General features: G+C 34.5%; 1 protein-coding gene across 2 annotated transcripts in view; it reads right to left on the minus strand.

Annotated features, from left to right (window-relative positions):
* The window catches only part of TTC6 (tetratricopeptide repeat domain 6), a 204,643-nt gene that overhangs the window by 27,192 nt on the left and 154,678 nt on the right, over positions 1 to 22,773 (minus strand). Inside the window, exons 15-23 of one of the 2 annotated variants that reach the window (XM_079119381.1) lie at positions 22,553 to 22,635; positions 21,478 to 21,554; positions 20,906 to 21,066; positions 11,217 to 11,311; positions 11,010 to 11,091; positions 9,768 to 9,902; positions 8,202 to 8,351; positions 6,694 to 6,834; positions 5,017 to 5,130 (exon numbers count right to left, since the gene is read on the minus strand). In XM_079119381.1, the coding sequence (XP_078975507.1) occupies positions 5,017 to 5,130; positions 6,694 to 6,834; positions 8,202 to 8,351; positions 9,768 to 9,902; positions 11,010 to 11,091; positions 11,217 to 11,311; positions 20,906 to 21,066; positions 21,478 to 21,554; positions 22,553 to 22,635 (1,038 nt within the window). The remainder of the gene's footprint in view (positions 1 to 5,016; positions 5,131 to 6,693; positions 6,835 to 8,201; positions 8,352 to 9,767; positions 9,903 to 11,009; positions 11,092 to 11,216; positions 11,312 to 20,905; positions 21,067 to 21,477; positions 21,555 to 22,552; positions 22,636 to 22,773) is intronic. The other variant, XM_079119380.1, reaches the window with a different exon arrangement.

Raw genomic sequence — 22,773 nt, forward strand, 5'->3', positions numbered from 1 at the left:
AATTTCTTTTTGTTTTATTGTCTTCCTCATAGAAGTCTCAGCTCTATGGGGTCAGACTTTATCTATTTTGTTCACCATTACAAACCCAGTAACAAGCACCATGACTGCACACAAAAGGCATTCATTAAGTTTCTACCAAATGAATAAATCATGGATCAATGTAAATAGATAGTAACAAAAGTAACAAGTAAGCACTCATAAGAAAAATAACTTTAAAATATTTGGTAGGTATACTCATTGTTTTTAATTTTTATTGGTGCATTATATCTATACATAATAGCAGGATTCATCGTTGCATATTTATACACACACACAATAGAACAATTTAATTTGGTCAATGTCCCCCCTCCCTCTGGTCTACCCCCTTACTTTACTATATTCCTCTCCTTCAATTTTGGCACACATTGTTTTCTAAAGATAATGGTCTAAGCTGAGAGTTAATCTACTCAGATCGTCTCCTTTCTTTTCATCGTTCTTTTTTTGTTGTTGTTCCCATTCAATGAACAGGTTTCCTGCTCTTAATTCTACCCACCAGGTCTTAGAACAATCCTAAATTTGGGTTGGAGTAAAGTCTCCTAAACTAATTCCTTAGTGAACATTTTGTCCCAAAAGTCATATGGTCTGAAAAGAAAAGGGCCAAACCTTACTTGCTTGTAGCACCTACTACTGAAAATGATAAATAAATACCAAGTCACTTTGTGCTCATTGGCCCTTCTCTAGTATTTCCTGATTGTGTACTCACGTGTCTAAAAATATTATTCAGTTAAAGAACCTGTGTGTATACTGTGGCATTGTTATAAGCAAACATCAACAGAACTATAAAAATAATAATGCTTAAAAAAAACATTTGTTTACAATAAAAATAAATAAATAAATAAAACCTAGAATGTTAGTCGCAAATTATATATCTTTTCTTTTCATAGAATCACAGAATATAAAACCTATAAGATGTGTTAGAGATCTGCTAAGCAGCTAAATATGTGACATAAGAGGAAACAAATGCCAAGAAATGAGATTTCTTGGAGAGGTGAGAGTGCAGTGGTTTTAAGAGAATGAGTGAGGATCTTGGCCTTTCCCAGATGTGTATCATCCTACATATTAGTACTTGCTTTTCAATTTCCTCAGCTGCAAAATTGGTATATTAAACATATAAGATTGTTTTAAGAGTTAACTTAGAGAGCTGGAGTTGTGGCTCAGCAGTAGAGAGCTCACCTACCATGTATGAGGCACTGGGTTTGATCCTCAGCACCACATACAAACAAATAAATAAAGGTATTGTGTCTCTGGTCTGATTCCGAGGTCCTTAATCCATTTTGAGTTTAGTTTCGTGCATGGTGAGAGATATGGGTTTAGTTTCATTCTGTTGCATATGGATTTCCAATTCTCCCAGCACCATTTGTTGAAGAGGCTATCTTTTCTCCATTGCATATTTTTGGCGCCTTTGTCTAGTATGAGAAAATTGTATTTATTTGGGTTTGTGTCTGTGTCCTCTATTCTGTACCATTGATCCTCCACCTTTCTATTTTGGTACCAATACCATGCCTATTTTGTTACTATTGCTTTGTAGTAGAGTTGAAGATCTGGTATTGCAATACCCCCTGCTTCACTCTTCCTGCTAAGGATTGCTTTAGCTATTCTGGGTTTATTATTCTTCCAGATGAATTTCATAATTGCTTGCTCTATTTCTATAAGGTACACCATTGGGATTTTAATTGGAATTGCATTGAATCTGTATAGCACTTTTGGTAGTATGGCCATTTTGACAATATGAATTCTGCCTATCCAAGAACATGGGAGATCTTTCCATCTTCTAACGTTTTCTTTAATTTCTTTCTTTAGTGTGCTATAGTTCTCATTGTAAAGGTCTTTCACCTCTTTTGTGAGATTGATTCCCAAGTATTTTTTTTTTTTTGAGGCTACTGTGAATGGGGTAGTTTTCCTAATTATTCTTTCCAAAGATTCATCACTTATGTATAAAAATGCATTAAATTTATGTGCATTGATCTTATATCCTGCTACTTTACTGAATTCACTGCATTATAGAAGAAAAAGTAGGTCCAGATCTTCAACATGTCGGCTTAGGACCAGACTTCCTCAACAGGACTCCCATAGCACAAGAAATAAAAGCTAGAATCAACCACTGGGATAGATTCAAACTAAAAAGCTTTCTCTCAGCAAAGGAAACTATCAGCAATGCGAAGAAAGAGCCTACAGAGTGGGAGAAAATCTTTGCCAATCATACTTCAGATACAGCACTAATCTCCAGAATCTATAAAGAACTCAAAAAACTCTACACCAAGAATGCAAATAATCCAATTGACAAATGGGCTAAGGAAATGAATAGACACTTCACAGAAGATCTACAAGCAATCAACAAACATATGGAAAAATGTTCAACATCTCTAGTAATAAGAGAAATGCAAATCAAAACTACTCTAAGATTCCATCTCACCCCAATTAGAATGGTGTTTATCAAGAATACAAGCAACAACAGGTGTTGGAGAGGATGTAGGGGAAAAGGTACACTCATACATTGCTGGTGGGGTTGCAAATTAGTGCAGCCACTCTGGAAAGCAGTGTGGAGATTCCTTAGAAAACTTGGAATGGAACCACCATTTGACCCAGCTATCCCACTCCTTGGCCTATACCCAAAGGACTTAAAATCAGCATACTACAGAGATACAGCCACATCAATGTTCATTGCTGCTCAATTCACCATAGCCAGATTGCGGAACCAACCTAGATGTCCTTCAATTGATGAATGGATAAAGAAACTGTGGTGTGTGTGTATATATATATATAACTGTGTGTATATATATATATATATATATAAAACACACAATGGAATATTACTCAGCCATAAAGAATGATAAAATTATGGCATTTGCAGGCAAATGGATGAAATTGGAGAATATCATGCTATGGGAGATAAGCCAATCTCAAAAAACCAAAGGACGAATGATATCGCTAATAAGTGGATGATGACACATAATGGGGGGTGAGAGGGGTTAGTGTTAGGGTTAGAGTTAGGGTTAGGGAGGGTGGCAAGAATGGAGGAAGGAAGGACTGTATAGAGGGAAAAGAGGGGTGGGAGGAGTGGGGATAAGGGGAAAAAATAACAGAATGAATCAAACAACATTACCCTATGTAGATTTATGATTACACAAATAGTATGCCTTTACGCCATGTACAAACAGAGAAACAACATGTATGCCATTTGTTTACAATAAAAAAAAAGAAAAAAAAAGGTGTCCAACTAACATATACATTTTTTTAAAAAAGAGTTCATTTAGAAATATTTTGTTTGTACATTGATCAATCATTTAGTCCACTGTCCTAAAAAAGAGGTAACTGCTATTATTTTTATTAGTATAGAATAACAGAGTCAGAATCCACCTTTGCTTAGTTTTTAGGAAACCATATCTTAGGAGAATGCCTAAGTGCTTTTTTTTTTTTTTTTTTTTTTTTTTTTGGACACTTGTTTTTTTTCTCAGTCTAACATGGCAGGAATGTGAAGAATGGGATCAGCAAAAGGGAGGAGGTGACACTGTTAAGTGATATCTGGTCCACATGTTGGAGATCAGATGGTTTTGTAAAGCCACCTAAAGACTGTTAACCCAGAAGCAAACAAACCTGTGAACGCCAACCAGGTCTCTAACTCCCTGTGTGACTCAGATGAGTTTTCTAGCCTCTCCCTACTTCCATTTCCTCACCTGTAAAATGAGGGGATGAAATGATTTGGAGTCCTGGATGCTTTAAAATCACCAATATTTTGTGATTCTAATTTAGTCTCCCTTTATTTGGGCAGTTTTTCATTCTCTTCATTAACAAGGACTTGCCTTTTTTACATATCTGAGATAACAGAAACTTGGAAGTCGTTTCCCTAACCAGCCTATTGTTTGGGCTTCAGGATTACCTTTCTAGAGGAGGAGGGGTAGGGACAGAGTCCTCAAAGATACCTGCTGTGCAGGTCACTGATAAATACTCCTTTAATTAACTCCCTTGTTCAAAATTAGTTATTCATTGTCTATGTTTCTGAGGAAACCTGATAGTCTGGTTACCAGGAATTTTGCATCCTCTTGAATAGAAATGATGTTTCCCAACTTATTCCCTTCAAAGCTTGCACACTTCTAAGTGTTTTAAACAGACAACTTAGTTTCAGAGATTGAGGAGTATGTTTGCACAGAACAGCGAAAATTAGATGAAGTCTTCAAGGAAAAGCTTCATTTACTGTGCAAGGATCAGAAACAGGGAGGGGGAGACCAGGGCATACAAGAGAAAAAGAAGCAAAATTAACAGGACAGAACCACAGATTAGCCACTCCGCTATGAGGGATCCTCCTTGAAAAAGGACCTCACTGAGAAGGGGTGAGAAGATAGGAGTAAGCCTGGAAAATATAAAAGAGAGTTTGCACAGGTAGACGCTGGATCAAGGCAAATAGAGAGAAAGATTTGTTGTAGCCATGGTTAGGCCTTTAAAACACACTGGCACATCTTGTTCACGGTCCCCAGAGGCGAAAACCATCACATCAATCCCCCTACTGCATGTATAGTGTCAGGACCTTCCAAAAATGTCTCTGTGAACTGCTTGAGCTAATGTCAAAATAGTGAAGAATAATATTTCTAGTGATCACTGCTATAAAATTCTACAAGCAGAGTGTCAATAGACACATTTACTCGCATGATTCTTATGTAGTGCATTTTAATGTATTCAACCTTTAAATGTTTTTATTAGCATTACAACATTAATTTTTGACTTATTACAGAAATTGTGTAAGAAAACTATATTATTTGAAATGATTCTTTAGTTCTTAAGTTTTATGTGGTGTATTTCCATAGGAATTACTTTCCAAAGTTATAGACGTAATCGGAAAATACTTCGCAGGTGCTTTAAATATGTTTACAAATGCTTTAACATGTTGTTTAGTCAATGTTATTTATTGATATCAACAAGTCCTTAAGTACATGTTGTTTTTTACATGGTTTAAGCTCATTGTTTACTAAATGATCGGCTCACCATTTGAAGTTCCCTTGTCTGGGTGTAACATAATGCTCTGTTATAAAATGCCACATAACACTTTTTGTCCATGTTGATAGCTGTAGTTAAATCTTCAATAGCTAACTTGTAATTCTACAAAGAAAAAATAAGTAAGAAGGGTACACCATAATGGACAAATTTAATTGCAGAATAAATTCTTGATTCTATCGGAGTTTCCGGAACATTCATTTACCCATTCAGGATATCATCTGTGAAATGAAGACAACAATCAAGCTAATCTTCCACAGAGTTAATTAAGAAGATTTCCTAGTAGGAATTCTTAGTTTCTTTCAACTACAAATAAAATTAAAGATATCAGCAACTTTTTAATTTAGACAATTATTTTATTACTAATGTTCCTGGATGGCATGGAGAAAATTCTACTGATTGGTAAGAGAGAATCAACCCAGGTTCATCTAGCAAACATTTGCCAAAGTTGCTTACTTCTGTTACTCAGACTACCCTAACGATTAAGCATACATTTCTATAGGTAGTACTTTTCATGGAATTAACACATAATGCAAGAGCACATGAAATAGCTACTAAGAAAGGTCAAAAAAAAAAATCAAAGTAGGGAGAAACAAAATACTCCATGCAGTATCAGATATCAACAGTGCTGCTCACACCGTCTAACCTGATCATTTCTGTTTAAGAACCAATCAAGTGATGATTTAGTTCTCAGAGGTATAAAACTCTATTAAAATGATAAAATAGTAAAAAATGTAAAACATCCCAAGTGTCCAACAATCAAGCGGTTAAAAATAAATGATGGTGGAATATTATGCCATCATAAAAATTATATCTCCAAAGATTAAATATAAAAAGCAGAGCACAACACAAATTATGTAAATAGCATAAACCCCGGCATATATTTTTCAGGAAAATTAAAAATTAACTGCAGATACTCCAAAAATGCTCTCAGAAATTATAATTTGATGGTTGGGATAGTAATCCTTTATTCCCTTCTTCATATTTCTTTTTTATTCTTTTTATTTCCAAACTTCCTACAATGAACATGTTAGAGTAGGTAGCCAGACAGACATGAGTAAAGGTGGTGGGGAGAGGAAATTCAGGCTCTGCCCCTAGGCAGCACCCTGCTAGCCTTAACAAGGCCCAGGGACCAGCTTCTTGTGGTCAGACAGTTTGCTGTCAATCTGGAGAAAAGGAAAGCAATCTATGCTGGGAAATTTTCCAACGTGATGAAATTGGAAATTGGCACAGGCACACTAAGCCATGATGGAAAAACCTCAGTAACCACCCCACATTCGTAACTGAGGAAGGAGGTTCTGAGACAAAATATAAAAACCTGCCAGGTGGGAAAACCCAGGCTGCTTCCTCTCTCTGTCTTCTTCTGTCTCTTGACTGAAATCTTTCTTCCTAGAACACAAGAGTAGAGGAACCTCTCTCCCCAGTAGCAAAATATTACTACATTCTTTAAAAATAAAATAGTAATGATAACATTATTTAAAATGTAAAGGTCAAAAATAAGTACCACTATTTTGTGAAAAATCATGAATTGAAATCCCCTTTTGGTTCATTATGAAAAAAGTACTCTATGTAGTTCTGCTCTGTATACCACAGCAAATCTCCTATCACAGAGGAAAAGAGGGAAGTGAGTCCCTACTTAGCATCTAAACCAGTCAGGAGGTGGCCTACCCTGCTGTAGTATTTCAGAACTCCTCTGCAGAGATAGGCGTGCACACTCTCGGGATAAATACTGATGGCCTCATTACAGTTCAGAATTGCTTTGGAGAATCTGCCTTTTAAACCATAGAAGGCTACTCGGGCTAAGTATGCCTTTCAGAGAAAGAGAAAAGGAAATCAGGAATAGAGGTTTTACTGAAATCATCAGTTCGACCAAAAATCTATGAACAAATCTATGCCACCTGAAGACAGTATTAAGATACAGTCTTTTCTCCCACTCAATCATTAAAAAAAAATAATTCAAACATACAGAATAATTGAAATAATAGTATAATGAACACTCATGTACCTATCTACTGGATTCAATAATTATGGACATTTCGCTTGTCATATTTATTTTATTTTTTCCTTAACTATGGAAAAGCAGTTGTAGCCATCATAATTTTTCACCCTGTGGCCTTGTGACAGGTTGACATATTTGACTCCACAGAAATGTTATAGGCCAGTCTATATGGGCAATAACTAAACAGATTGCATTTTACCCTGAGACTCCATGTTATGTAAGAAATGCTTCTCCCATGGGAACACCCCACCTCTGTACCCATCAACAGTTGCTTAGCATAGCATGTTTGGCAACACAAAATGACAATTCTTATATAATGCAAAATTGTTCTTTTTGAATCCTATTTTTCTTAGACAATGTACCATGTCAAGAGTGATTGTCTAGATGTTAGTAAACATTCTTTAACTTGTACCCAACTAAGGTCATTTTGATCCACTTCCTCGTCTGCTTATGATTGTAGATCTCCTGATGTTGGTTTGTAGTTCCGAATCATAGCAACAGACACTTATGGCTGATGTACTGACGTATGGTATAAAAACCCCTGCAACCCTATTATCAGGGCTGTTCTTCTAATAGTCATTTTGGGGTGTTGTGAGAGACAGTTAACAAGCCGGCTAATAAAGACTCTCAGATTTGGATTTCTCAATGGTGATTGATCTGTTCTTAAAATTGCACCCCACAACAGCCTTCAGTATGCATTATATCTGCCATTATATACTGCCATTATATCACATTTCTAGTAATTCCCTAAAATTATCTATTATTCAACCAATTCAAATTTCATGGTCTTTTTAAAATCAGGATCCAGTCACACTTCACCTATTAAATTTTGTGTTGCCTTTAGTCTATTAAAAGACAGAAATCCATGTGATAGCAAAATAATAAATAAATAAAATTAATAACAGTATGTAAATTAAAATTATTAACAAATAAATTAATAAATTAGCATATTTATATACATCTGAATTCACAAAGCACTTTAATAAACATAATACCTCTGTTGGGAAAAAAAATTTAGTCCAAGAAGAAATACAGATATCTGGATTTTGAAAATATTTTTTGAAAAATAGGCACAATAACCAATATTGCTATCTAATAACAAAAGTATAAAAAGAATTTAATAGTTTTACCAAAATTAACAAATTTTCCAAGTCATTGTTATTATATATTTAAATACCTGGTAGTGTTTTGGATTGAGGATAATTGCACGATTAAAGTCCAGAATCGAGCTCTCCTTTTGGAGTTTTACTTTACAAAGCCCACGTTGATAAAAAGCTTCTGCAAAATCAGGATTTGCTTTCACAGCTTTTGTAAAAGAATCAAAAGCCTGGAAGAGCATATAGTTAAAGCACAAACCATTTAGTGACGCAATACATTAGTTTAAAAGGTTAATAAATTGCAGTATGTAACTTTTGTTGAAAAGTTTCACTCTATTTTCTAGTCTTTTTAAATATATTCTCCCAAAGAAACTTTTGGGGCAAGCAAGCCAATATTTAGGAACAATTCAGGTTTACTGTTATATTTTAAAATCTCACTCTTTCCAGGTTAATGTTTCCATAATCCATGCTGTTAGATAACAGTGCTTTTGCAGGCATAATTTTAATCATTAGTCTTTGGATTTCATTTCTTCAAAGAAATTGCAACCAGAATCATTTATTTTCCATAATAGTCTGAGAATCATAGCAGATACATGATTATGAAAATTCAGAACAACAGAACTCTAAAATTTTTTCCAATATTGTAGAATATATAGCCAAGTCTTCTCTGTTGTCCAAAAGGACTAAAAGCATGGAAAAGATTATAATTAAACTTACATTTAATGAACAACTTAGTGGACAACTACTCAAGGCAATTCTTTTGCTTAAATGTAAATTTAAGATACTGTCCATCCTATATATATAAGGCAGGATTGGAATGATGTGTGAGTGTGTGATTGTGTATGTGTATGCAGAAATGGAGTTGTGGTATAGCCAACAATAGCCATTGGATAATATCAATTATTTTACATATTCCAGTCAAAGACTGGATAAATTCATAATAACTGAATCAACAGGTTTTCAATGAACCTGGCCATCTTAATAACCAGTTTCAATCTGATTTGAATTAATCAGTTATCAATAAGCTAAGTCAAAGAATATTCTACTAATTTTCAACTTACTCTACAATACATTAAAGCTCTCAATATAAACTACTTGGAATTTAATAAGTAATGTAAATTAATAATATAATAAAATTGCATCACTATAATAATTTCCTATATTTAGGTATTTTTTGGTGGAAAACATATCAGTCCTTAGATGCTGTCAAAAACTAACATTAAATAAAATGTGTTGATTATACAAAATAATTTGTGGAAATTTCAGGGTTGACTATAAAAAGTCAATCATTATAAACTTTTGGTCTAGTCACTCCTTGTACTATCTAGATAAGCCTCCAGAAATAAAACTGAATACAAGCAACTGGTTTTTAAAACCAAACAATCTATGCATCTAAGTACACAATATACCATGTGGGAGAAGAATGGAGGAACTTTGGATTATATAGAGGGAAATGAGAAGGGGTGGGTATGAAAAATGGTGGAGTGAGACAGACATCATTACCCTGTGTACATGTATGATTACACGAATGGTATGAATCTACATCATGTACAATCATGGAAATGAAATGATGTACCCCATTTGTGTACAATGAATCAAACGTAGTCTGTAAAAAATTAAAGAATAAATAAATTTTTAAAAAATACCATGTGGAAGTTGTTTTCTTCCATGTAACAAAGACCCAAGTTATACAGACAGTCTGATGAAAGAGTTGCAGTATTTGGTCCTTTTGGAGAATAAGAAAAGACTTCCAATGCCTTCTTATACATTCTCATAGCTTCCTAGAATGATTTTTAAAAAAAAATGGGGATGAATGGAATATCTCTTTCTAATATTTGTTTAATATTATAACTTTCAATGTTAAAAAAAACCTAGACAAGGAAGCTGTACTCCCATTTCACAGGGTATGCATGGATCTGGTAAAGACCACAGGTCTTATCTGTACACCCCAAGAAGAGGACCCAGTTCCAAAGCAAACACAGAGTCCCACTTGAGTCCCTACCCAATAAACCAGGACCTACACAGGTTCACACACAGGAATTTTTGGAATCATAAGTTTTAAATTCTAATGACTATTTTCTAACAGTCTTAATCAGACTTACATTTATGAACTGGCTTATGAACAATTTCCTAGTAATTTCCCTGAGTGAAATACTTGAAAATCTACTAGATAGTAAGAATATTGATAATATCTGATGTGATTTGCATCAACTTTTATTGGTTTATGCTGTGCTCTTAATGGGGTTCTATGGGCACCAGAAAATAAACTATCATCAAAAATCACTCTTTTTAGTCAAAATAGCTGAAACCAATTAATGAAAAAAATTAAATTTACCCAATAGAAATGCCATTTAATAATAGAAGAATAATCATATATCTCTATACAGAAATACAGACACTCACTAATTGCTGTCAATTTTCTTAATGTATTAAATTGCTAAAGAAGCCACGACATTTAACTTGGATGTGCTGTGTCTTTGCTGCTCCCTTTAACAATTACTTCAGGTTAACAACCCACCTCAACATCCATCCTTCTGTCCTTCTCTCATCACATGACCTTACCATGGAAAATTGGATTGCTTTCTCAATTTTCGTTTTTTTGCTTTTTGGTATATCTATATCTTCAGCCATTTTCACCCTTTTCTATCTTCAAATGATTTCCTTTCTTCTCCTTCTCAGAGCTCACTCCTAACACCATCTCCTCTGCCCTTTCTGAGCACACTTTGTTATTTCCTTTGTTTTTGGACCTCTGCCCCTTCACTGTCTCCTTCATCCCTAAAGACTTGGGTCTATTCCAGCCTCCCATCCCATTTAAATTAAAATGAACCCATCTTCACTTCCTCCTGCCTCCCCATCTCTCCCTCCTTCACTACTCTGTGAAGTCTTACCAGGGAGATCTGGGGAGTGAGGCTCAGCAGATAATGCATATTGGTACTCTGAAAACAGTACAGTGGCTTCTGTGGATAACAGCTTGGAAGGGAACAATAAGGAAAAAAATTTAAATCTATATTCTGAACTAGGATAATGACCACAAAAATAGAGAAAGGAAGCAGATTTGAAAGATTATTTAAAAAGTAGAACCAAAAGACCACTACCATTGATTAGGTAGAAGAGGATCAACAATGATAGTGGGCTTCCAGCTAGAGCAACAGAAGCAGGGGAAGGTCAAAGCAAATGTCAAGGAATATTCCTGAAAGAATGGAGAGATGAACAACTTCAAATATGGGCAATCAAACTCTGGGAAATGACCACTGAATCTGCAGTAAGGAACTCACCAATGAAAAATAGCAAGAGGACTATAATCATTTTATGTTGCTGCAAATTACCACAAATTAGCATATTAAAGTAACACACATTTATTATCTCCCAGTTTCCACAGGTCAGGAGATTGAGAATGGCTTACTAGGTCCTCCACTCAGGATTCCACAAAGATGCAATCACGGTTGTCAGCTGAGCTGCATCCTCCTCTGGAAACTTGACAGGGGAAATCACCTTCCAATCTCATTCACATACTGGTAGAATTCATTTCCTTGATGCTCCAAGGCACAGAGTCCTGGCTTCTTGCTAGCAGTTGGCTGCCCTCAAATCCTAGATACTGTCTGAAGTTTGCCACCACATGACCTTCTGCATGGGCAGTCATAACATGTGGTTTCCTTCTTCCAGACCAGCCCAAGAATTGCTCTTTCCAGTCTGCTAGAGAAGGAGTCTTAGATAATGTAACATAATCAGGGAATGACATCTTTGCCCTGCATACTGGTTAGAGGCAAGTCACACATCCTGTCTGTACTCAAGAAATGAAAGGAAATTATATAGGGCATGATTCATGGGTCAACTACAGAGTCCACTTTCTGGGCCCCAATGACTCCATATTCCTGCCGCATGCAAAATACATTTCTCCATGCCAGTGCTTCCAAAAGTCTCATCTCATTGCTCCATCAGATCAAAGTCTGAAATCTCATTATTTAAATCATGTCCAAGTATGGATGAGGCCTTTGAGTATTATTCACTGAAGTACCACTTCTGGAGCACAATTCCTTTCCATCTATGGACCTGTGAAATTAAAGACACAAACTATTTCTCTCTGAAACACCCAACATGCAATGGTGGGATAGGCACAGGATAATATCCACAGATATTCCAGTTCAACAGAAGTTGGGTGGGGAAACAGAGGATAAAATGGCCTCAGTGGTCCATGGCAACTCTTTTTGGGTAGATGTCCAGAGTCTCTTGATTAGGTTTAAAGACATAGAATAATTTTCTGTGGCTCTTCATTCTGCCCTTGAGGTTGAAGGTCTTGCCCTCTGGGTCATTACTCTTTTTACTTAAAAGGTTGGACATGTTTGCAACTGAGTTATTCTATTAATCTGTTTCCTATCAGTATTATTTAAAGGTCTGACAGTCTTTCATTTCATATTCATTTTTAGTCCAAACTGGTTTCTAAAGAAATAATTTTCTTAAGAATTTGGAGACCTTTAATGCATTTCACAGGCATTCATTCTCTCCATTAGACCAAAGCCATATTCACTAATTTTTGCAAGAAAATTCCTTCTCTACACTGGCCTCTTGCTTAGATGTATGAAGGACAACATCTTTAAACCTTTAGAGGTCCTCTGGTTTGGTTAAGATTTGTAAGGCATGTCCTTAATCTCTCAAAAGGGAGTCATGTTATTCTGAATATTCTGGCTTTATGGTCTTCCTGGAATATTAGCAACAGGTTGTCCAGTTACGCTTTGTTTTTTGACTATCTTGCTTTATCATTCTTTGCTATCTGGAGAAGTAGAGAATTATCCTCACCAAGTCCTGTTTTATTTTGTTTAGCAGTTCTTAGTTTACTTCTCTCCTCTCGTACTCCACTGTAAGAAGGAAGAACTAACCTGGCATCACTCAGCACTATCAAAACTTTACTTAAAAATTATCTTACCTACATATTAGGATCCTGACTATTTAGTTCTCTTTTCCATGTAACTACAGGAAATATTTTTGCTAAGCTTTCAATTACTATATTTAAAAGATCCCTCTTTCACCAGTTTCCAATAATATGTTCCTTATTTATTTGTGAGATCATAGTAGCATATCTTAAAGACCAGATATCCACCAACAGTCTGTCTGAGGTGGCTAAAGCTTTCTTGTCATGCTCCTGAAAAGTCTTGTAGCCTCTGCCCCATAGGTTGGTTTCAAAGTTGCAGCCACATTTTTGGATATTTATTATAGTAACACTCTACTTCTAGGCATCAAAAACTGAATTAGTTTCCTGTTGCTAAAAAAATTAAAATTCCACAAACTTAGTGCCTTTGAAATGATACACATTTACCATCTTGCAATTTCCATAGTCAGGAGTCTGTGCAGGGGTCCCCTGCTCTGGGTATCATAGGCTACAATCAAGGAATCAACCAGACAGCATTTTCATCTAGAGGTGCAAATAGGGAAATATCTTCTCCTGAGGTCTCTAAGGTTATTGGAAGATTTCATTTCCTCATGGCTTTATGACTGAGGATACAAAGTACTGACTGTTGGAGGTTCCCTGAGGTTCCATAGGCCACAGCAATTCCCTGAGAAGGACTCCTCCACAGCTAGTTCACAGTAGGTATCTTTGCTTCATCAAGGTCAGCAAGAGAATCTATCTCTCCAGTCTGCCAAAAGAGGATCATATACAATGTAACATAATAGTGGGAACAACATTAACTCCATCAACTTTGCCATATTCTCTTGGTTAGAAGCAAGTCACAGGTTCCACCCAGACTCAATGTCATATGAGGGCAATGTTTGTTGGGGGTCACCTTATGATGTGTTCACCACAAGAGGATAGAAGCCAGCCAGATTATACTGAGTAGAAGAATGAGTGGAAAGTGAGGAAGTGAAGACAATGGATACAGAAAATATTCAAGATTTGTTGTGCCAGAGATGAGAGAAAAGTAGATAACTGGAGGAGTCGAGGAGGTGAAAATTGAGAAGCGTGTTTTTTAAATGAAATATAATTACTCGTAATTCAGCAGGACACAGTGACATATGCTTATAATCCCAGTTGCTTGGGAGGCTGAGGCAAGAGGATCACAAGTTTGTACCCAGCCTAGGCAATTTAGGGAGACCTTGTCTCAAAGAAATGAAAAGAAAAAAGTCTGGTAATGTGGTTCAGTGGTAGAGTGCTTGCCTGACATTATGGTTTGGATCTGGAATGCCTCCTCAAAAGCAGATGTGTTGAAAGTATGGTCCTCTATGTAGCAAGGTTCAGAGGTGTGGCTTTTAGGCAATGATTATATTATAAGAGCTTGGAACTCTTCTGTGAATTAATCCATTTGATGGATGGACAGCTGGAAGGACTATTAGGAAGTGGAAGGTAGTTAGAGGAGGTAGGTCAAGGGTGAGGGGGTTGTTGGAGTGCCCTGGAAAGGTTTCCCTGCCCCACCCCCTCTGCTTCCTGTCTGCCATCAGCTGAACAGTTTTCCTCTACCATGATGTTTCCACCTTGGAGTCAGCCAATCATGGCCTAAATCCTCTGAAACCATGAGCCAAAACAAATCTTTTCTCCTTTAAGCTGTTTTGTTAGGTATTTTGGTCACAGCAACACAAAGCTAATACACCTAGGATGCTCAAGGTCTGGATTTCACCCCCAGTACTGAAAAAGAAAAAAAAGATAATCAAATGCTTTGGAATGAAACCTATAAAGAGAAAGGCTAAAAGTCTTTGGTAGAAAAAATAGGAATAATAATGGCCAATGTTTTTTAAATGCTTACCATGTACCAGATATTAAAGTCCTAAATAGTTACTTGATTTAAACTTCACAAAACCATTACGAGATGGATTCTCTAGTTATCCCCACTTTAAGATATCAGTACTATAAAATAGGGTAGACAGTGACTTGCTTAAAGGCTCACTGAAGGCACAGATCTGGGACACAAATCCAGCAAGTCCGTGTTCAAAGACCATACACTCAACCACAGATTCAGATTCCTAAGAAGCCAGATGGGATGGAAATTTTCAAACAATAGAATACGTGACAATTAAATTATATCGTGTTAGCACCCAACTCTCAGTCTTTCTAATGCATATTAGGTGCTTAATAGGTAACATCTACTTATTATTACTAAACTAACTTTGCATTACTGAAGACATGTCAAAAACTCCAAAAAGTACCTAAGATCTTAAATATAGGAAATCCTCCTACCACTAACTAGAGTCTTCCATGTCTCTTAAACATCAATCAAAATCTTTCATTCTATTAAAAAAATATAACATTTACTAGATAAGGTTTTATTACAACAACAGTAACTACAATCATCTTAAAGATTCCCACTTCACCCATACTGTTACTTAGAGTTGTATGGTACAAAGCAATGCATATGAACAACAAGCAACTCAGAATTTTAATAGTTGGGATTTCTGCATCAGTATGGTAAATGGGCTATTTCTAAAGAAACTTCCTTGGGAAAACTCTCTAGGGAAGTCTTCAAGAAGCAGAGACAGAGATATATATGAGAACCTACGCCTGGAATGTTGCATACACTAAGCAGACAGAAGGGAGGTGTTATGTTGAGGGTAGAAAACTACAGTAGCATCACCATCTGGGTTCCATGGAGTGGGTCAACAACAAAGAGGAAGATTTGAGTTTGGCACTTATTTATGAAGATACGATTCAGCATCTCAAGGACATTTGCTGAATTGTAATGTTCAAGGTATTCACTGAATTGGAATGCTTGGAAGAGCCAGAGTAATCTCAGGATGGTGATATCCCTTTGCTCTTGAAACATCTTAGACAAATCCAATATGGAGGAAAATGAACCCTATATAGGCCACTGGATTCCTACAGATTAAAATCAAGCAAAATGCTAATGAACAAAGATCACAAGCACAGAAAAAAATAAGCCAGTATGAGTGAGAATTGTCAAACCTAACAAACCAGTCTTTTACATCTGATAATTGTATTTAAATTATCTAATGCAGAATACATGTTTATAAAATATTTTTTAAATAAAGTTGAAATCAGGATGTTAAAGCAAAAGGAGACAATTAGGAATGACTAGGAAAACTTGAAAACAATCAAATGGAACTTCTACAAGTAAAAAGTATTATTCAAATAAAACATGAAGACCCAGCTGAAGAATTTGTGAAACTGAAGAAAATTTTTAAAAAAGTTATACAGAATGAAGCAAGAGATTAAAATAGAAAAGAGAACATAAGATAAATGAGGATTAGGAAAGTCAAACCCATATCTGTCAAGAGTCCCAGAAAGAGAAAACAGGTAGAATGGGAGAGAGAATTTGAAAAGATAATTCTTTGAATTTTCCAAAATTGAACATAGACAAGAATCACAAATTGAGGAATCATACCTAGTAAAACCAGGGGAAAAAATCAAGAGTATACAATTTTATAGAACATAAGAGAAAAATTTTAAAATAACCAGAGACAAGAAAAAGATACCAAAAAGGGAAGGATAACCTAATAGAATTTTCATAAGCAATAGGAGCTAAAATATCAATAGAAGCTGAAAAATAGCATATCTCCTTCAAAATGTTGACAAAAAGTAACTGCCAACCTAAAATTTTGTTCTAGAAGTGAAAAGCCTTATCACTGACAGATTTTAACTTTTATTTCAGAAAAAAAAAAGAAAAATTATCTCAGAAGAACAGTTTGACACACAATAAGAAAGGCTGAGCAAATATAATAGAAATGTATGTAAATATAAATTTTGACTATATAAAATAATGGTAGTCATTTTGTATTATGATTTGTAGATCTTAAAAAGTGTAGAAGTAAAATAGTATATGTGAATTTGAAAGAGAATAATAAATGTTAGAGGAGTCTTAAGTTCTTTTTATTAGTCAGGAGAGTAATGCCTGTACTCAGGAAACAATATATTGAACTTCAGACAGCTGTATATGTGTGGCAACTTTTCACTAGTAGCAAACAAAATGTATTACAAGTATAATAAGTATTATAAGTAGTGATAGAAGAGTTACTATGTGATGATAGAAGTTCAGTTCATCAGGCAAGTGTAATAATTCTAAAATTGAGGCTCTATAACAAAAATAGTTACTTTAACAATTATGCATTTCAAAATAACGAGAGGAGAGGAATTTGAAGGTTCCCAAACCATAGAAATGATAATATTTGAGATGACAATGCTAATTGCCCGGATTTGATTTTATATATGATATATAGCAAAATAGATGTATCAAATTTCAATACAGTATATGTATATATGTGTGTGTATCTATAAACATGTCAATTTAAAATGTATAAAATTAAAAGTAACCCCATGTTGCAAAAAACAAAAACTGAAAGAATGACAGAGAAAACTTGGTATCCACCATTATGGGAGATTTAAAAATACTTCAGTCATGGATAAATCAATTATTTTAAAATAAGCATGTGAAAAACACATTAAAAATGAGACCTATGGAACATATATGAAACATACCAATGACAAAATACATATTTTTTTCAAACAGACATAGGAGATTTATAAAAAATAAGGCATGAATAATTCTGAGCATATTGCAAAGAATCAGTATCAAGCAAAATATTCGCTTTACAATGTATTTGAATGTGTTTGTTTTTAAAACATGAAATCCTATTGTGAATTTTAAAATATTTATGAAATTGACCATAACTTGTACATGCTGTTTATTGCTGTAGTTTGAAAGTATTCTCCTAAAATCACAAGCTAGAAACTTAACACCGAATGCATCAGTATTGAGAAAGGAGATATTTGAGAGGTGTCTAGATGATCAATGAATTAAACGCCACTAATTGCTACATGGGTTATCATGGGAGTGGATCCTTATAAAAGGACAAGTTTAGAATTCAGCTCCCTATTGTTCCTTCCCTCTCTCTCACTCTCTGTCTCCCACCACACACCCCTCTTTGTCCTCCAGCCTTGTACCATGAAATGATTCAGTAAGAAGGTCCCCATTGGATGCCAGAACCCTCATCTTGAATTTCTCTACCTCTAGAACTTGGAGAGATAAATTTCTAATCATTATGAATTACCCAATCTGTGATATTCTGCACAAAACAGACTGACACTTTTATTATTAAAGAATAAAGCTTGAATATTAATGAAATAAGTATCCAATGGAACATTTAAAACAAAGAACAAAGAAATAATCCCTTTCCATAAGAGTAGAAGGAAGAGAATAATAAAAGTAAAAGTACATTTCTATAAAACAGAAAATAAAGAATACAAAGCAAGAACTACTCTTCTACAAATCTATAAAGACACAAAACAACAAAAATAAAATGAAACCATTATTACTTATGAACATAGGTGCAAAAATCCTCAACAAAATACTTGAAGGTCAAATTCAACAGCACATTAAAAAGATCATACCCCATGATCAAGTTGGCCTCATTTCAGGGAAGCAGGGATAACTCAAAATATGCAAATTGATAAATATAATACATCACATAAATAGAATCAGGATTCAAATCACCTGATCACCTTTATAGATGCAGAAAGCCTTTTATAAAATTCAGCATCCTTTCATATTTTAGAAAATCCCTGAATAAATTAGGTTCAGAAGGATCATACCTCAACATAATAAAGACTATACACAACAAATCCACAGCCAACATCATACTAAATGGGGAAAAACAGCAAATATTTCCTCTAAGATTAGGAACAAGACGAGGGTATCAATTCTCACCAGACTTATTAAATATGAAACAAAAATTTTAGCCAGAGAAATTAGGCAAGAGAAAGAAATAAAAGGAATGCTTGCTAATGGTACTACTATATACATACAAAACCCTAAAGACTTCACTAAAAGATTTTTAGAACTGATAAATTAAAGTAGCAGGATATAAAATCAACATACAAAAATTGCAGCTTTTCTAAATGCTAATAATGAAATTGTCAAGAAAGAAATCAGAAAAGTTATCACAGTCATAATAGCAACAAATAAAATACCTAGGAATAAACTTAACTAAGGATATGAAAGACCTCCACACTGAATATTACAAAACACTGAGGAGAAACACTGAAGAAGACACTAGACGGTAAAAAGATCTCGTATGTTCATGAATTGGGAGAATTAATATTGTTAAAATTGCCAAACTACACAAAGTGATTTACAGATTCAGTGCAATTCACCTCAAAATGCAATGACATTCTTCACAGACCTAGAAAAAAAATTCTAAAATTCATATGGGAGCACAGAAGACTCTAAGTGTCCAAAGCAATCCTGAGCAAAAACAGCAGTACTAGACAAACCACAACACCTGATTTCAAAAACATACTACAGATTCAAAGTAACATAAGGAGCATTGCATTAGCATACAGGCGGGTGACAGAATAGGGGGCTCATATGAACCCATGCCTCTTCAGTCAATTGATTCTCAACAAAGGTGCCAAAATCATATAAGGAGAAAGGACAGCCTCTTCAACAAATGGTGCTGGGGAAACTTGGATATCCACAGGTGGATGATTGAAACTCTCTCTCACCCTGTCCAAAAAGTCAATTGAAAATGGATCAAAGACCTTAATGTAAGACCTGAAACTTTGAAACTAATAGAAAAATACAGAGAAAACACTTCAAGATTTTGACACTGGCAACAATTTCCTAAATAGTAGCCTAATAGCTCAGGAGACAAAAGCAAAAATTGACAAGTGGGATTACATCCAATTGAAAAGTTCCTGCTCAGCAAAGAACACAATCAACAGTGTGAAGAGACCACCTACAGAATGGAAGAAATCTTTGCCAGCCATTCATCTGACAGAGGATTAATATCCAGAATATAAAAAGAAATGTTAAAAACCTAACAACAAAAAATATAATTCAGTATAAATGAACAAAGGATTTAAATAGATACTTCTCAAAAGAAGTACAAATGACTGATAAGTATATGAAAAAAAAAAAAAAACTCATACTTTTCACCCTCAGAATAATGCAGATCAAACTACACTGAGATTCCCTTTCACCCCAGTTAGAATGGCTATTATTAAAATAAATAAATAAATAACAAATGTTGGGAGGATATAAAGGAATCCATGTACACTGTTGGTAGGAATGTAAATTAGTACAACTACTATGTATATAGGTATGGAACTTAAAAAAAAAAAAAACTAAACTAAAACCAGAATTCTCACACAATCGAACTGTACCACTCCTGAGTATACACCTGAAGGAAATGAAGTTAGCACACAGAAAGAGATATCTAGATGCCCATGTTTATTGCAGCGCTATTCACAATAGTCAAGATACAACTGTCCTTCAACAGATGAATGAAAAAAAAGAAAATACGGTGTGTATATACACAATGGAGTTTTAACCATTCATAAAGCAGAATGAAATCATGTCATTAGAAAGAAAATGGGTAGAACTAGAGTACATCATGTTAAGCAAAATAAGCCAGACATAGAAAGACAAATATCACATATTTTCTCTCATATGGGGAACAGGAAAAAAAAATGACCTAAATATAGAAGAGGGATAGTTATGGACTGGGAGAGGTACAGGGAGAGAACAGAGAAACGAGAGCAAGAGAGTGGAAAAGTAGGGAAGATGGATATGGTCAATACACAATATATGTGTTATGCATATATGAAAATGTCACAGAAAAATCCATTAATTTGTACAGTTAATATGTTAATAATTATAATGATAAAAATAAAAATGAAAAAGTATAAATGTTAATAGAAAATTGAATAAATAATATAATAAATACTATTGTAAAATTAATGGTATATAAAAAATTTACAGTTGTAAATAATATTAAATGTCATATTAAGCATGATATATGAATTCTATTACTAGGTTTAGTAAACATGACTCAGAGGACCTTTCACCTTGATGTTCTTGGCCTTCATTTGTGTTTTTGCTAATATCATAAGCATGGTTGTTTCCGGCCTATTGCACAAGGTCTCTTCCAAGACCTGAATGGCCTTCTCATGGTTTTCACAAAATGAATAAATGATTGCTTGCTGTACTGGACTCAATTCAATGAGACCTAAAGGGAAAGGAGGGTTTATCAGTACCTTTGCCAAGTATCAAGAATTTCAAATATAATTATTTTAACAAGGTCAAGCAATTAAAAAAATTATTCTTTATAATATGAATTATCAATATTATATGAAAGTCTATTATCAAAAAGCATAAGACATTCCAATTACATAACAAAAAATAGCAAAACTGTAAGCCTAATAATTCCTATAAGAATAACCTCTTTCACAAAATCAATTACAGTACATTATGGATCATTTTACCAACTTATGTACATATGAAACTGAAGTTTCCAAATCTTTGTATCTCAACTAAAACCATTAAGCTATCCATACGTAGTTATTGAAAGTAGTACAAAAATTCTAAAAAGGTATTTCTTAAATTAAAACAATTATGATTTTCAATTAATTATATTTACCACGGTTCATTTCTGCTACTTGATAAATAGTGAACTTTGCCAGATCATATTTTTTCATCATAAGAAGATATTGTCCTCTGGAAGAAATAATAGTTTTTTTATTCTAAGCTGATAAAAAATATCTTTTCTAAAACAAAGTTTCTTATTCTCAGTTACTTAAAAATTTTACAACTACAATATATTCATCTATTCATATTTATGCATGCATAAAAGGCAATACAAAAATTACAGATTTTTTATAGTCTAAATAGACCAATTTACATGGATGTGTGATGAAGTCACTTAGAAAATGCAGTGCTACAAGAAAAATAGTAGTTTCTTTTTGCAATTATCTGCATTTAAAATGCTATACTTTGTTGCTGAGAAGTTATTTAAAAATTAAAATTCAAAGGACATAAAAGGAGGAAGACTTCATAAATTGCTAAACTGTGGTTCAAGACTTAGAACACAAAATAAGCCTTGTTCAGAAAACACTGGTCTAACTGGCAATATAGCTCAGTGGTAGAGCATTTGTCTAGCCTGTGCGACACTTTGGATCCAAAGTCCAGTTCTGGAAAAAAAAAAAATTCCACTTTCTTTTTCCTGTTCTATTAATCCTTAGAGATTATATTTTTGGAAGTGATACTTTGTAAAATGTCTCCTTATTCCAAGTTCTACTACATTTCAAATACAATTCTATGCACCACTTATTTTTTTCATGGAATTAGCTGACAATTATTTGGGACAACACTGTGAACATATCAGAATAACTGTTCAAAATATTATTACCTTGCTCTCATGAGATACGTACTAACTGTATAACCAGCAACCTAGAAAGACCTAAAGAACTTAAAGACTTGCAGTTATGTTTTCATGCAAGGGTAGAGCCAAGGGAAAGATCCGGTACAGTTTGTAATGTTATCTTAAAGTTTAATAAAAACAAGAACTATAGCTGGCTTGCTGGTTGGGTGATGGCCAATGCCCAGGGAGCAAATGTAAAAGGAAGAGGTTGAAGAATCAAGAGAGAACTAAAGATCCCAACAGATTGCTCAGATGTGAAGTTATTCTAAGAAGAATTCAATTTCTATGCTCGTACCTTATTATATATAATTGGAGTCCATCTGGCTGAAAGTGGATGGCACGAGATAACTCCTTGACTGCCCTTTTCAATTTATGCAGCTGTTGAATGATAAAAAGAAATCTGGGTTTTAATAAAACTGAGTGTTTCCTTTTTGATGTTTATCCCCTCCTATGCTTTACTGCAGAAATTTTGCAGAGGCATCTCCTAATACACATGATTTTCTAAAGAATCATCAA

This window comes from Sciurus vulgaris (genome assembly GCF_902686455.1).
Source record: "Sciurus vulgaris genome assembly, chromosome: 2".
Taxonomy (NCBI): domain Eukaryota; kingdom Metazoa; phylum Chordata; class Mammalia; order Rodentia; family Sciuridae; genus Sciurus; species Sciurus vulgaris.